The 13,132-nt window shown below is 37.5% G+C and overlaps 1 protein-coding gene across 7 annotated transcripts; it reads left to right on the top strand.

The window, feature by feature from the left end:
- Positions 1-320: 320 nt before the first annotated feature.
- LOC121739256 (solute carrier family 52, riboflavin transporter, member 3) lies at positions 321-11,408 on the top strand. 7 transcript variants are annotated; one of them, XM_042131629.1, is made up of 5 exons: positions 321-552; positions 682-743; positions 4,208-4,295; positions 7,315-8,362; positions 10,216-11,408. In XM_042131629.1, exons 3-5 carry the CDS (start codon positions 4,210-4,212, stop codon positions 10,429-10,431), a joined length of 1,350 nt encoding a protein of 449 aa, XP_041987563.1. In that variant the 5' UTR covers positions 321-552; positions 682-743; positions 4,208-4,209; the 3' UTR covers positions 10,432-11,408. The 7 variants fall into 7 exon arrangements, with proteins under 7 accessions (XP_041987563.1, XP_041987555.1, XP_041987577.1 ...); XM_042131621.1 differs by having other exon boundaries at positions 682-747; XM_042131643.1 differs by lacking the exon at positions 682-743.
- The last annotated feature ends 1,724 nt before the right edge of the window (positions 11,409-13,132 follow it).

The raw sequence follows: 13,132 nt of genomic DNA, 5'->3' as shown, positions 1-13,132 counted from the left end.
TGTAATGCCATTATGCCACGTATGTCGCGTAATGCGCGCCGAATAATATTTTCTTTGACTGACTGAATGCACTGCATCGACTATTTATTTAGACGACTAGATGGTAGACCCGGTCTAATTATCATACTATACAAGACTTCGGATTTGAAGCCCAAAAAATATTATATGGTTTTTAATTTTTTCCGCCTTTAATATAACGTTGGCAATGGTTTATTTAACTGCTACATCGAAGAAAATAAATGTCAATGTCAGGCGTCAGCGAAATTTCAATATGATTTTGACATTTCTTAAATTTCATTTCGCAGTCCAAAGTGCTCGAAAGTTTAATTTTTTGTAAAATATTATATTTTAATATTTAGTTCCAATTATCATTGAAATACATAAATAAGGTTTTCACACGCATAAATCTTCTACAAGATCATTCTGTGTTACATAGAATTTCTTCTTCAAAGTAATTACTAGTCAATTGTTACGTACTTACATTTCTTACAAAGTTAATGAAGCAAAACGGATATGTGGAGTAAATAACATTAAAATGAGCAGTATATCAAGGTAAGCACAACTCTGTAACCTTCAAGTCTTGCGAGTTCTATCTGAAAATAAAAATGTTTTGCAATGAATGTCCATGTTGCTTCAGTTACATTACTTATGTAAATTTTTAGACATGTATGTAACTTTCAGGATCTAACGCAACTTTCCTATACTATTGGACCCTCAATCCGTTATTGCTGACGTCGTATGACGTAGGTGATATACAATTACTATTAAAGTCATTGATCATCCGGCTTTTCAAAAAACCTATGATGCAACTAACCACATCCCTAAACATAATATTAACTCATGCTTAAGGTTTATGGACTATGGTACCTTAATAATAATCACAATTAGCACTTCTCAAATTAATAATTACATAACATAATAATGTTTTTATATTTAAGGGTTTAATGTAACATAATATTGTAAGGCTAACTAAATATTAGGCTAATAACGACCTCTGTGGTTCAGTGGTGAGCGCATTGGTAGCTCAAGCCGGGGGTCGTGGGTTCGAATCCCGCCGACGGAACAAAAAGTTTTCAATGTTCCCGGGTCTGGATGTGTATTAAATATGTGTATGATATAATAAAAATCATAAATATATGTATAGTATAAAAGTATTAAATATATTTCCGTTGTCTGGTACCTGTAACACAAGTCCTTTAGGTACTTAGCACGGGGCCAGACTGACGTGGTGTGAAGCGTCCATAGATATTATTATTATTATTATAACTAATTGACCTTAATTTAAAGGACATTTGGATTTATTTATTTTGTAACTTTATCTGTATTTTCTACGAGGGCTGCTATTTATGTATCCGGAATTAAAAAAAGAAACAAACATATATCATATAATATGGTTTTATTGCTTTTCAAAATATTCGCCGCGATGATCGACACACTTTTGCATACGCTGGAACCAATTTTCATAGCACTTTTTCCATTCTGATTGAGGTATCTCCAAAACGTGCATTTTGAACGCATCAACAGCCTCTTCGCGGCTCGAAAAACGTTGACCACGTAATTTGTTCTTCGCGTATGGAAATAAAAAGAAATCGTTAGGTGCCAAATCAGGGCTGTACGGCGGATGACCAGTCAATTCGATCTTTTGACCCTCCAAAAACTGAGTTGTTTCAGCTGAGGTGTGACAGCTAGCATTGTCGTGATGTAATATGATTCTGCGTTGTCGGTTGTCCTTTCTTATTTCTTCAAAGACTTCTGGTAAACAAATGGTCGTATACCATTCAGAATTAACCGTTTTACGATTCTCTAATGGCACTGTAGCCACATGTCCATTAATTCCAAAAAAACAGGCGACCATTTGCTTCAAAGTACTTTTTGCACGAGTAACTTTTATTGGTTTCGGCTCATCTTGGAACACCCACACCGTTGACTGTTGCATATGACCCCGAAATTTAGTTTCGGGGTCATATGCATAGATCCAAGATTCATCACCTGTGTAGATATTATAAACGGCTTTTGACGTACCACGGTTGTATTTTTTTATCATTTTTTTGCACCAATCGACACGAGCCCGTTTTTGATCGATTGTCAAGTTGTGCGGAATCCAACGCGAACATATTTTTTTTACAGCCAAATGTTCGTGTAATATCTTATGTATGCTCGTCATACTTATGCCTAAGGACGCCTCTATCTCGCGATATGTAACATGACGATCACGCATTATTAGTTCCCGCACAGCATCTATATTTTGTGGGACAACAGCTGTTTTTGGGCGACCTTCTTTATTTTCATCCGTGAGCATAGACCGCCCACGATTAAACTCACTGTACCAGTGATAAACAGTGGTTTTTGATGGTGCTTCATCTCCAAAAGTTGCGGTGAGTTGAATAAAGCACTGTTGTTGATTTAGCCCACGCCGAAAATCGTAGTAAATCATTGCACGAAAATGTTCACGCGTTAAATCCATGGCAAATGAAGACACGCAATTTTCAAAATGACGCCACAATGGAAAAATAATTGACAGTCACATGAAACAAAATGTATTCTTCAACCAAAGAGTTCTATTTTCAAATGTTGTAATTACTTTTTAAATATTGTTCTTGTAAGTGGCCAGTTCCGGATACATAAATAGCAGCCCTCGTAAACATCTTATGTAAATTGAGATGACATTAGAAGTTTGTGTTATCAAAATCCTTATTTAGGTTTTATCAACAAAAACTAAAACAAGTTTATATAATAAGAAGATAAAACAATACTTGAGTGATAAAATAAAATACTAAAACATTCCTTTAATTGCCCTTTTATGTTAGCATCTGAAACCAAACTTGCTGGAATAATAATAATTTAAAATTAAGTAATATTACTAAATAAATACATATATTTTTAATTAGTACATCAAGATGTTTTTATTTTGGTAGTCTGTTATCAGAGTATTATTATGAATTCTGGTAAAAGTTAGTTAAAAACTTATAATAAAAAAAACATTAAGATTTTTAAGTAACTGTTTCATGTGTTCATGTTGAATTTATGAATACCATATTAATAAATTCAACATGAAGTTTGAAACAGTAAGAACTAAGAGCTATTCAACCTTTCTTAAGCAGGGGTTTAGGTGACGCCGCAATAAAGTAAAAAACCGTGTTGGATATGTTTTAGATTGCTTGACTCATAGAAAACAGGCAATGGAACAGCAAAAAATGGAAAGGGCGTAAGCGAAAAAACAGTTTTTGTCGTGTAATTTTAAAACCATAAATACATTTCGTATTTTAAAGCTATGGGCAAATTAAAGTGTATGCCTGAACCAATTTATGTACAAATATTGGAAGCTTAAATCACTCTCCTCTGTTGGCAAAATAGGAATCCCTTTTTTACAAAGGTCTTTTTGATTGATTATTCTGTGTTATAAAAGTTGAACAATCGTGTTATGCTATGGTAATTCAAAGACAAATACATGATAAACACTGACAATCTTTGATTTCTTAGCTTAAGTCATTGCTGAGAAAAATCGATATTGCTACAGCCACATTATCAAGGCGCGTCGCCTTAATCTAAAAGCAGGCCAAGTGTCAGAAATCATAATATATAATACAAAGGGTTTCTTACAAACTGTAGCTGCAGGAGTCCTCCATAAATATTTTATTATAGTTTTAGTAATTTATTGTTATGAAGTCAACAATTATAATACAAATACTTAGTAGTTTGTGAAAATTTCCTTGTTACATAGACATAATATTAAGTTACACAAAAACCAAAGACTTAAAGAATAAAAGAAGCATAATAATTTATTCAATTTTTATCTCTTGGGAACAGAAACCTTAATAGTAAATTTTAGGGACATTTTACAAACATATAATCATACTTATAAATGGGTTCCTATCAAGCCCCAAGTGGCAGCTGGCAGCCAGCATAACAATAATTGAAAATCTATTGTGTCTGCGATACCCGAGGTGTCAATTAAATTAATGGATAAAAATTATGAACACCTTTTATCAAGTCATAGTGATTTTTATAATCAGTATGTTTGCGTATTACACACTACATTTTTAAGACAATCTCAGTTCTAGTATGTAGAGTAAATAAACAATTGATGTAATGTATGCGTTAGATGTTAATGATGCTATAGTGGGTGTAGTGGTCTGTACTCTGTACGGTCTGTACCACAGCTATACTCTGCTGTAGAGTCTGTAGTGACGGTAGTGTGTGCATGTAGGGATGTCCGCGGCGGAGACGGGCGGCGGCGCTAGTGACGCGAGAGTGGTGGCCGCATTGTGTCGCACCATGTCGCTCGCAGTGGACAGGTACTATATTATTTTATATACTTAATTGTTTTATTAAAAAAAATCGTGTCCATTCTTCAGTGTTGATAAGCAGTTAATTAATTAACTTATAGTTTATTTTAAATAATGTTTTTTATTTTGATGTTAAGTGTGGCTCAAATTGAAATTATTAAAAACCTAAATAGTTTAATTACGAAATTATCAAAAGGGGCCTGATAAAAATAAAAGCAGTCGCTTTATTTGAAAAGTACAACAAATAATAGCAATTAGGTATGTTTGTACTATTTTTTCTTTTTTTTATGAAATAAGGGGGCAAACGAGCAAACGGGTCACCTGATGGAAGTAACTTCCGTCGCCCATGGACACTCGCAGCATCAGAAGAGCTGCAGGTGCGTTGCCGGCCTTTTAAGAGGGAATAGGGTAATAGGGGAGGGTAGGGATGGGAAGGGAAGGGAATAGGGGAGGATAGGGAAGGGAATTGGGCCTCCGGTAAACTCACGCACTCGGCGAAACACACTACCTTACTTACTTATACTTTGATTTTTTTTCTGTTTATTATTGCATTGCATGATATTATGTATTAATTTTGTCGTTTACTGTATGTATATCATTTAAAATTATTAACTTTTCGTAGTTTTCACGGCCTACGTGACATGTAGCCAGTATAGCTATAATGATAAGGGTAGTACTTAATCGAGTGACTGTAAATTACATTGAATTCGTAAACAATAATCTACGCATTCAAGCTGATGTAGCCTTGAAGGCTGGTTGTAATACCACGATTTATATTGTACAAAAAATCAGATAGGTAATAGGTATAGTAAGATATTAAATCGACAACTAACTTAGGCCAGCTTAGGCATTGGTAATACTGCAGGCTTTCAGCTAGTAGTTTTAGCCTCATATTACGATTGGATTTCTTTTATATCACTTATCTTTACTCTGATTTTCCAATTTTCTATTTACTCTATCTGCAATAGGTACTTTAGATAGAGCGAGGGCGGTAGGACTAAGGAGGGGAATGACGTTGTTTGTCCAATTATTCATTCGGAATTCTCAAATTCAAATACTAATACAAAAGACACTTTATGGACAAACCACACGAATTTCGTGGTATTAGATTTATAACATACAAAAATAGGAAAAGAACTTTTCCTATTTTTGTATGTTATAATAAGAATTCCCTTCATTCATCAATGGCTTAGAAACTGCTTATATTTTGTTATATTTCATTATTATATTCAGGCTTTATGTTATATAGTTTACACAGTGAACTGTTTATATATATACTCACACGCGCGCGCGCACACACACACGCACACACACACGCACACACACACACACACACACACACACACACACACACACACACACACACACACACACACACACATATACACCTTAAAGTGTGTTTCAATCTGAAGCCTTACTCGGGGGGTCGCCGACAGCAAGAAAAAGTTGAGGTATAAATTAAAATAGATAAATGTACCAAACTAGGAAAGAATCATTAAGTACCTAATAAATTATCTTTTAAGAGGAGTCCACACCGCCGTTTTTCCATACCAACCGCTGTCCCCTGTTTCCTCCCTGGATAATGCCGGTAAAGTTATGAATATCTATGGCCGCTATTAGCATGTCCCTATGTTTTCTTTTTTTTCATAATTTTATTATTAAAAAAGATAAGAACGTCCAAAAACCCAAAAAAATGGCCAGATTTTCCTCTGTGTTCAAACACCCAGAAAACAAAACTGGTTAGAAATTAGAATATACAAAAAAAATAAAACATAGGAACACAGCTCAAACCTTGCTTTAATTCTTAATGAAAAAAGTACTTAAATCGGTTAAGTTTTGGAGAAGGAATCAGCGGACAACGAATCGAAGATTTTCTGTTCTTTTATTAGAACTTTTGTCGTGTTGTCTCTATCGCGCTCTGCGGTGGGAGACTTGAGATTGGTGAGACAGCAATACATTTTCAAATACCTATTTTCAATTTCTCTCGCCCCTGGTGTATCCTCTTAATAAAATTATTTCTTTGGCTTTCTATGACACGAGGGGGTCACCAGTATATTTCAATCTGAAAGCTCGCGAAATCAAAAAGATTGAAAAACACTGCCTTAAAGTATTATCACTAAATCACTGTGTTTTGTTACACCTGTATACGTGGATGCCGATCGATTCGATCGGATTGTGGGCAGGCTGATTTGACCATACGTGCACACTCTAAAATCCACAAAGTAGGGCCTGCGATCACTCCGGCCGGATCGACCTGCCCGTATAATATATCGGGCTAAAATAAAAATATAATATTTTTATAGAGCTCCGAGGAATCGGGGGCTGAGGAGCGGTACGGTACGAACACGCGTTCCATAATCCATTTTATGTATTTTTATTATTAACATGTTAGTAAATTATATTGAGTAACTGTTTCTAAGATTCTTCAAATCATAATTCTTGAAAACGGAATAAATATACAGGCGCATACCACGATCACTAACGAATGTAGAGAAGTATTTAAGCTTTTATTACTTATTGGTGATTAATTGCTGCTATTATGATAGCTGTATAAAATTGCCTCATCAAACCATTAAGACAGATCAAAGTTGTAAAATCGTTGTTATTATTTAAAGGCACTTGCAACTATGTCTCGTAATTTGATTCTATAATAAAACGTCTTACATGTAGAAAAAAGTTATCGTATGCAAATAAAATACAAAGTAAGTTATACCTACCTACCGGGGCTGATATGACGCGACGTGGCGCGCCGGAGTCCGCGCCGAGTCGCCTGCCCCTGAGTCTAGACATTTGTAACTAAGTAATGATTATTGTATTTGTATCACCGAGTAATATGCGCCTGGTATCTCAAATCATTTGCAACAATTACTTCAGCCGTAATCAAAAATAACGCTATCAGATAAAGTATAAGATAATTTGGAACACTCACTACAAAACGCAAATTCGACGCTCACGACGGAAACAGTAAAAGTATCGCTCGACTCGGCCCCTGACATAATCCGGTGCTGACCGCCGCGGCCCTGCGCAGGTTGAACGAGGAGAAGGAGGAGGCGCCGTGCCTGAGCGACAGCGACGCCGCCGTCAAGATGTGGGGCTCGCAGCGCCGCGTGCTGGTCGACGTGCTCATGGCCTGCTGGGGCCTGGGCACGTGGCTCGGGGTCAACGGCCTCTACGTGCAACTGCCTCTGCTCGTCAACCGGCTGCCCGAGGCCTGGAACCTCGCCTCCTGGATGGTGTTGGCCATCCAGCTCGCCAACGTCGGCCTCCTGGTATACGCGGGGCTCAAGAAGCTGTTCGCGAGCCTCACCGACTCGTTCTACGTGCACGCGCTCCTCTCGATAGGGACGCTGGCGCTCGTCCTCAACGCGTTCCTGTACACGAGCACGGTGACGATCGCCGGCACGGAGCGGTCCTTCGCGTATCTGACGCTGACCTTCTTCGCCGCGCTGGTCGGCTGCACCAGCTCGGTGTTGTTCTATCCGTACCTGAGATACTTCCGGGACGTGTACCTCGCGACGTACCTCCTGGGCGAGGGCCTCAGCGGCTTCATCCCGAGCATCCTCTCGCTGATCCAGGGCGCCGGCGACGAGTGCTCCCCGGCGCGGTTCAGCACGACGGTGTTCCTGGTGCTCCTCGGCTGCCTGTCGGCGCTGAGCCTGGCGAGCTTCTCGCTGCTGGACAAACACCCGGCGTTCCGGTCGGAGCACGTGAAGCCGACCGCTGTGGCGAAGGAGGACGAGGCGACGGCGCCGCGGGAGCCTCTGGGTCGGCCCGGCTGGGTGGCGGTGCTGCTGCTGATGGGCGTGCTCAACGCGCTGATGAACGGCGTGATGCCGTCCATCCAGACGTACTCGTGCATGCCGTACGGCACGCGCGCGTACCACCTGGCGGTGTCGCTGGGCGCGATGGCGAACCCGGCGGCGTGCCTGGCGGGCGTGTGGCTGCGGCCTGTGCGCGCGCGAGTGCTGGCGGCGCTGCTGACGGCCGCCGCGCTACCGCTCGCCTTTGTGCTGGCCACTGCCGCGCTCAGCCCCGCGCCGCCGCTCGCCCACATGCCGGTCGGGGAGGTGCTCGTGGTAAGTGATTTTCATTTTATTTGTTACACGACAGCAGTCGTCCGTGAAAAGAAAATTGTTCGATGGGTTCCATTTAAAATACATAATATTGCATAGTCAATTCTTCCTTTGAGTCTTATTTATGAGCTAACCTCGGCACCTTTTGTGATATTCGAGTACATAGTAAAGTACCATACATAAATTATTAATCTCATTTTGAGTTGCAATTGCTTATCAGCATATTTGTAACTTTGTGCAAGTTCACAATTTCATAATCAATATGAAATTGTTAACTTGCACAAAGTTACAATTATTGGAGTATAATAAATATTACTTTCTCAATAATTCCTCTGGAGAGGATTACTCTAATCTCCGATTTGATCTCTCAAGTTTATCGGTCATAACTCATAAGAGTCATAAGTCACACTCATAACACTCGTAACATATTTGCGGTCTTTTAATCGCTCAATGTTATCAGAGCTACTCTGTGCAAGTTACTGTAACAATATTATCTCCTACAAACACTGTGTTTGACACACTTTAGGTTTAGGGTTGACTTGTAAGTATACATACATTATCTATACATATTATAAAACAAAGACGCTTTTTTTCCCTCATGTCCCTTTGTTCCCTTTAGCCCCAATTTCACCAACGACTGTTAAAGTTAACGCTCGAATTAGTATCACGTTACCTCTTTCGTTTTTCTTATGAATGAAAGAGAAGACATGACAATTTAACGAGCTGTTAACACTAACAGACGTTGGTGAAATTGGGGCTAAATCTTTAAAACTACGCAACGGATTTTGATGATTTTTTCAGTGTTAGATAGCCCATTTATACAGAAAGGCTATAGGCTATATTTTATCACGCTAAGACTAATAGGAGCGAAGAAATAGAGGAAAATGTGGAAAAAACGGGGAAAATTATTTAAAAGGGCTAATTTGAACGCGCTAATCTCAGAAACTACTGGTCCGATTTGAAAAATTCTTTCAGTGTTAGATAGCCCACTTATTGAGGATAGGCTATATTTTATCACGCTAAGACTAATAGGAGAATGTGGAAAAAAGTAGGGAAATTATTTGAAAGGGCTTATCTCGCGAAGTACTGGAGCAATTTTTATGTTATTTGGCACAGATAAGAAGTAGACCTTGTGAAGGATCATAGGCTATCGATTTTAATCATTTTTTCAGTGGCTATACAGGGTGTAACAAAAATAAGTGATAATACTTTAGGGTGTGTACGTGTTCCTTGTAGAGAGTTCACTGTGAAAGTAGCAGCGCTGAAAGACCAAAAAATTTTTTCACTTTTGTATGGGGAAACTCGTGACGCTCGGACCCTTGCCCATACAAAAGTGAAAAAAAAATTTCGTCTTTTAGCGCTGCTACTGTCACAGTGAACTCTCGACAAGGAACACGTACACACCCTAAAGTATTATCACTTATTTTTGTTACACACTGTATATTTAATACCCGTGCGACGCCGGGGCGGGTCGCTAGTGTTACATAAATAAGAGATAAAATATATTGTGAGTAAAGCAGAAGTCTGAACGTTTCAGTCGACGAGGACATCGTTAGTCAAAATTCAAAATCAATCAAGTTTAAAACCCTGAAATGATTACACAGGCCGATGGCAACAGCGGGGCTAAAATGGTCGCTTTGAAGAATCATGATATGAATCATAATATGATTCATTTTTCTAAAATCGCAAAATGCAACTCTGCTTGCAATTCATTTCTATATTTTTGTACTGATTTGACATTTGTCAGTTTGACAGTTTTGACAATTCATTTGCTGAATTGATTGAGAGGAATTGCTAAATGTGACCATTTTAGCCCCGCTGGCAATACGTATTTTTAAAATGTGTATAATTTCCAGGTGGTGTCGTGGGTGTGTGTGAGTGCGGTGGTGTCGTACGCACGCATGTGGATATACGGGTGGGCGCGTCGGGGCGGCGCGCGCGGCATGCGGGCATGCGGCGTCGCGACGCAGGCCGGCTCCGCGCTCGGCTCGCTGCTCAGCTTCCTCCTCATCAACGTCGCTGACTTGTTCACCCAAGCTCCTTCGCCCGTCTGCCCCACCTCCGCCGTCTAGCTAAAAGTAAACGAACGATCAAAAAAAGTGGCCAGCTGAAAAAAACTACTCCGATGAGTGCTAAAATAATATAATCTTGACGATATTTGTGCGGTGGACGAATTTAATGTTGTACGATGAAATATTCCGACAGAAATCAATAATTAATCAGGAGCTTTAAAATGTTTGACGGAGCATAAATTATATCGCATTACCATAAAAAAAAATCAATATGAAAAAAAGCAAAAAGATATGTCGCTATTTGTGGCAGAAATGAATTGATTTATTTGATTTCAACTTAACCTGGCTTTTATGAACAATTACTTGTAGTGAAATACCGGCTATAGTAGCTTTGACCAGGGATTGACTGAATCCTACTAGATAATAATTTATGGGCTATGCTGAAGTAGCTGAATAGACAAGTTTGAATTTTAGTTTTGTACTTATATTATGTAAGCTGTAGAGTTAAGATAAAATAACATCTCAGTGTAATAGATGAGGCTGTGATGTTTTCACTCGTTACCATCTTGTCGGGTATTTAGATAAATTTTGAAAAATAAAATTGCTTGTTTTTACTTAACTTTTATGTATGGCGGTCCTTGACATATTACATATGTGTGCTGTTAGCACTTGCTATACTTAATAATTAATACCATGACATACTCAAATAGAAAAAAAATGTAAAGCTCAACTTCTGTTGTTCAAAATGCAATTTCATGAAGAAATCAAAACATTTATTTTGTATAAAATGAATCGCTAATTTTATTTTTATTGATCTAATGATGCTTCTGTATTTTGTGTTCTATCCGGTGTTCAAAGAGAATAAGGACTCTTCTAGTATTCTGGGTCAAGGGCTAACTAACTAAGGTTAAAATATTATTTAACTGTACAGGTAATCCATATCAACATACCTGTTTCAGACCTATTCTCATCTCTTTTGTTTTGTTTCATTTTTATGAGCTCTGTCATGGTGGACATCAAACTGTTACTACTTAATTAAATAGGTTAGTAGGCAATTATTGTTTAATTTTTCTTTATTTTACTTTTAGGAGAAATGTTCAGAATATTTTTAAGCATATTAATTGTTCCTTAATTTTGACAATTCGTCAGAATTTCCCAGTTTAGTTTTATGGGTATGGGTATTGGGTATGTTACCCAATTCGTAATTTTGTACCATCGAGGAAGTTGATTCCTATGCATTTGACAGACCAACGTTATTTGGTCGAATATGTCAATTCAATGTTAATTGTGATCTGTCGGCTGGGTTTGACGTAACGCGACCAAACTACTTAGGTCCCCGATTTGCATATGAATCAACTTCTCTGATAGTACCTTATTTAAAAAACACTTTGTAAAGCACGATATAACTAAATGTTCGAGATAAGAGGTTGTAAAAAAATATTTATTATTTATCAAATTATGGATTAATTTTTATTATGATCTGTTATAAAATTGTTACTTAATGCAATATAATAATTATTATCATGGCGATGTTTTGGCTGTATCATATTGATTGATATTATTAATTAGAGGACTTAATTTTGCATTGCACACCATTTTAATATGGTAGAATGAAAGATTCAATTGTATAATATACTTATAGAATTAAGACCAACCTGTACTTCATTCTGGCAAAAAATGAATTATGAATTATGTAGCCGTACGGGTACGATCTAATGGAAGAGTGTAATGTACATTAAAATATTATAATATTTTTGAATGAAGTTTTAAACATTATTTATATTGTTAAATATTGCATTATTATTGATGACTGTCTCAAATGCAGACAATAAATTGAATTAAGTTTACAATTTTTCTTGTTTTATTTTAATAATATCTCTAAAATGTAGGTAAAAAGTACTGTAAATACTTTTGCGGAGTACACACAACTAGCGCGACAATCATAAATGTATTGTTTCTAAACAATCATGTCTCCGTAGCCATGTTATAATGAAAACTTTATCCATTGACAAGCTTTAACAACAGTTTTAAATGATTCATTATATTATATATACCATATTAACTTTAGATTTTATGATAATAAGATTCTGAAATAACCGTAAAATAATCACAGCAGTAAGCATTATGAAGTCATGAGATTTTATATTTATTAGTGATCAGTAACCAGTGAACTTGTGCGCTGAGAATGTCGAGAGCAATTGTCTAGTATTAATTCAATGGTCGTCGTTGTAATTTCTTGATTGTTCAACAAATAGTCTGCCGCTGTTCAGCAATTATTATTGATCGTACTCTACACTTGACTACACACGGTCACTAAGGCCCGTATTTTTGGTCAGTACTCAAGATGCATCTCGGTCTCAAGACACGGTTCAGGCTCCGTGATTGGTTGGCTGTCAAAATTTGGACCAATCACAGCCTCTTGAGACCGGGTCGCATCTTAAGTACTGACCAAAAATACGGGCCTAAGTACTCGTAATTAATCCAATCATTATGATTTCATTTATATCTAGTTATGTCTAGATGTCCTGAATCATAAAAACTTCGGAATCAATCGGATCATATAATTTACGAGTAAAAAATCCTGAGTCATAAATTCAGGATATTTTATAGTTCATGGAATCAGGCGTTACTTTGCGGAAATCCATGGCTTAAAATTTAGTTTGTTATTATTTTTTCAGGATTTTTTACCATTTTCCAAGGTATTGCCCTAGAGTTCACTACACCAACGACAAGAGTTCTAGTGGATCACTTTTATTACTCG

Source organism: Aricia agestis, chromosome 2 (assembly GCF_905147365.1).
Source record: "Aricia agestis chromosome 2, ilAriAges1.1, whole genome shotgun sequence".
Classification (NCBI taxonomy): domain Eukaryota; kingdom Metazoa; phylum Arthropoda; class Insecta; order Lepidoptera; family Lycaenidae; genus Aricia; species Aricia agestis.
This window is presented reverse-complemented; position numbering and strand designations above follow the sequence as displayed.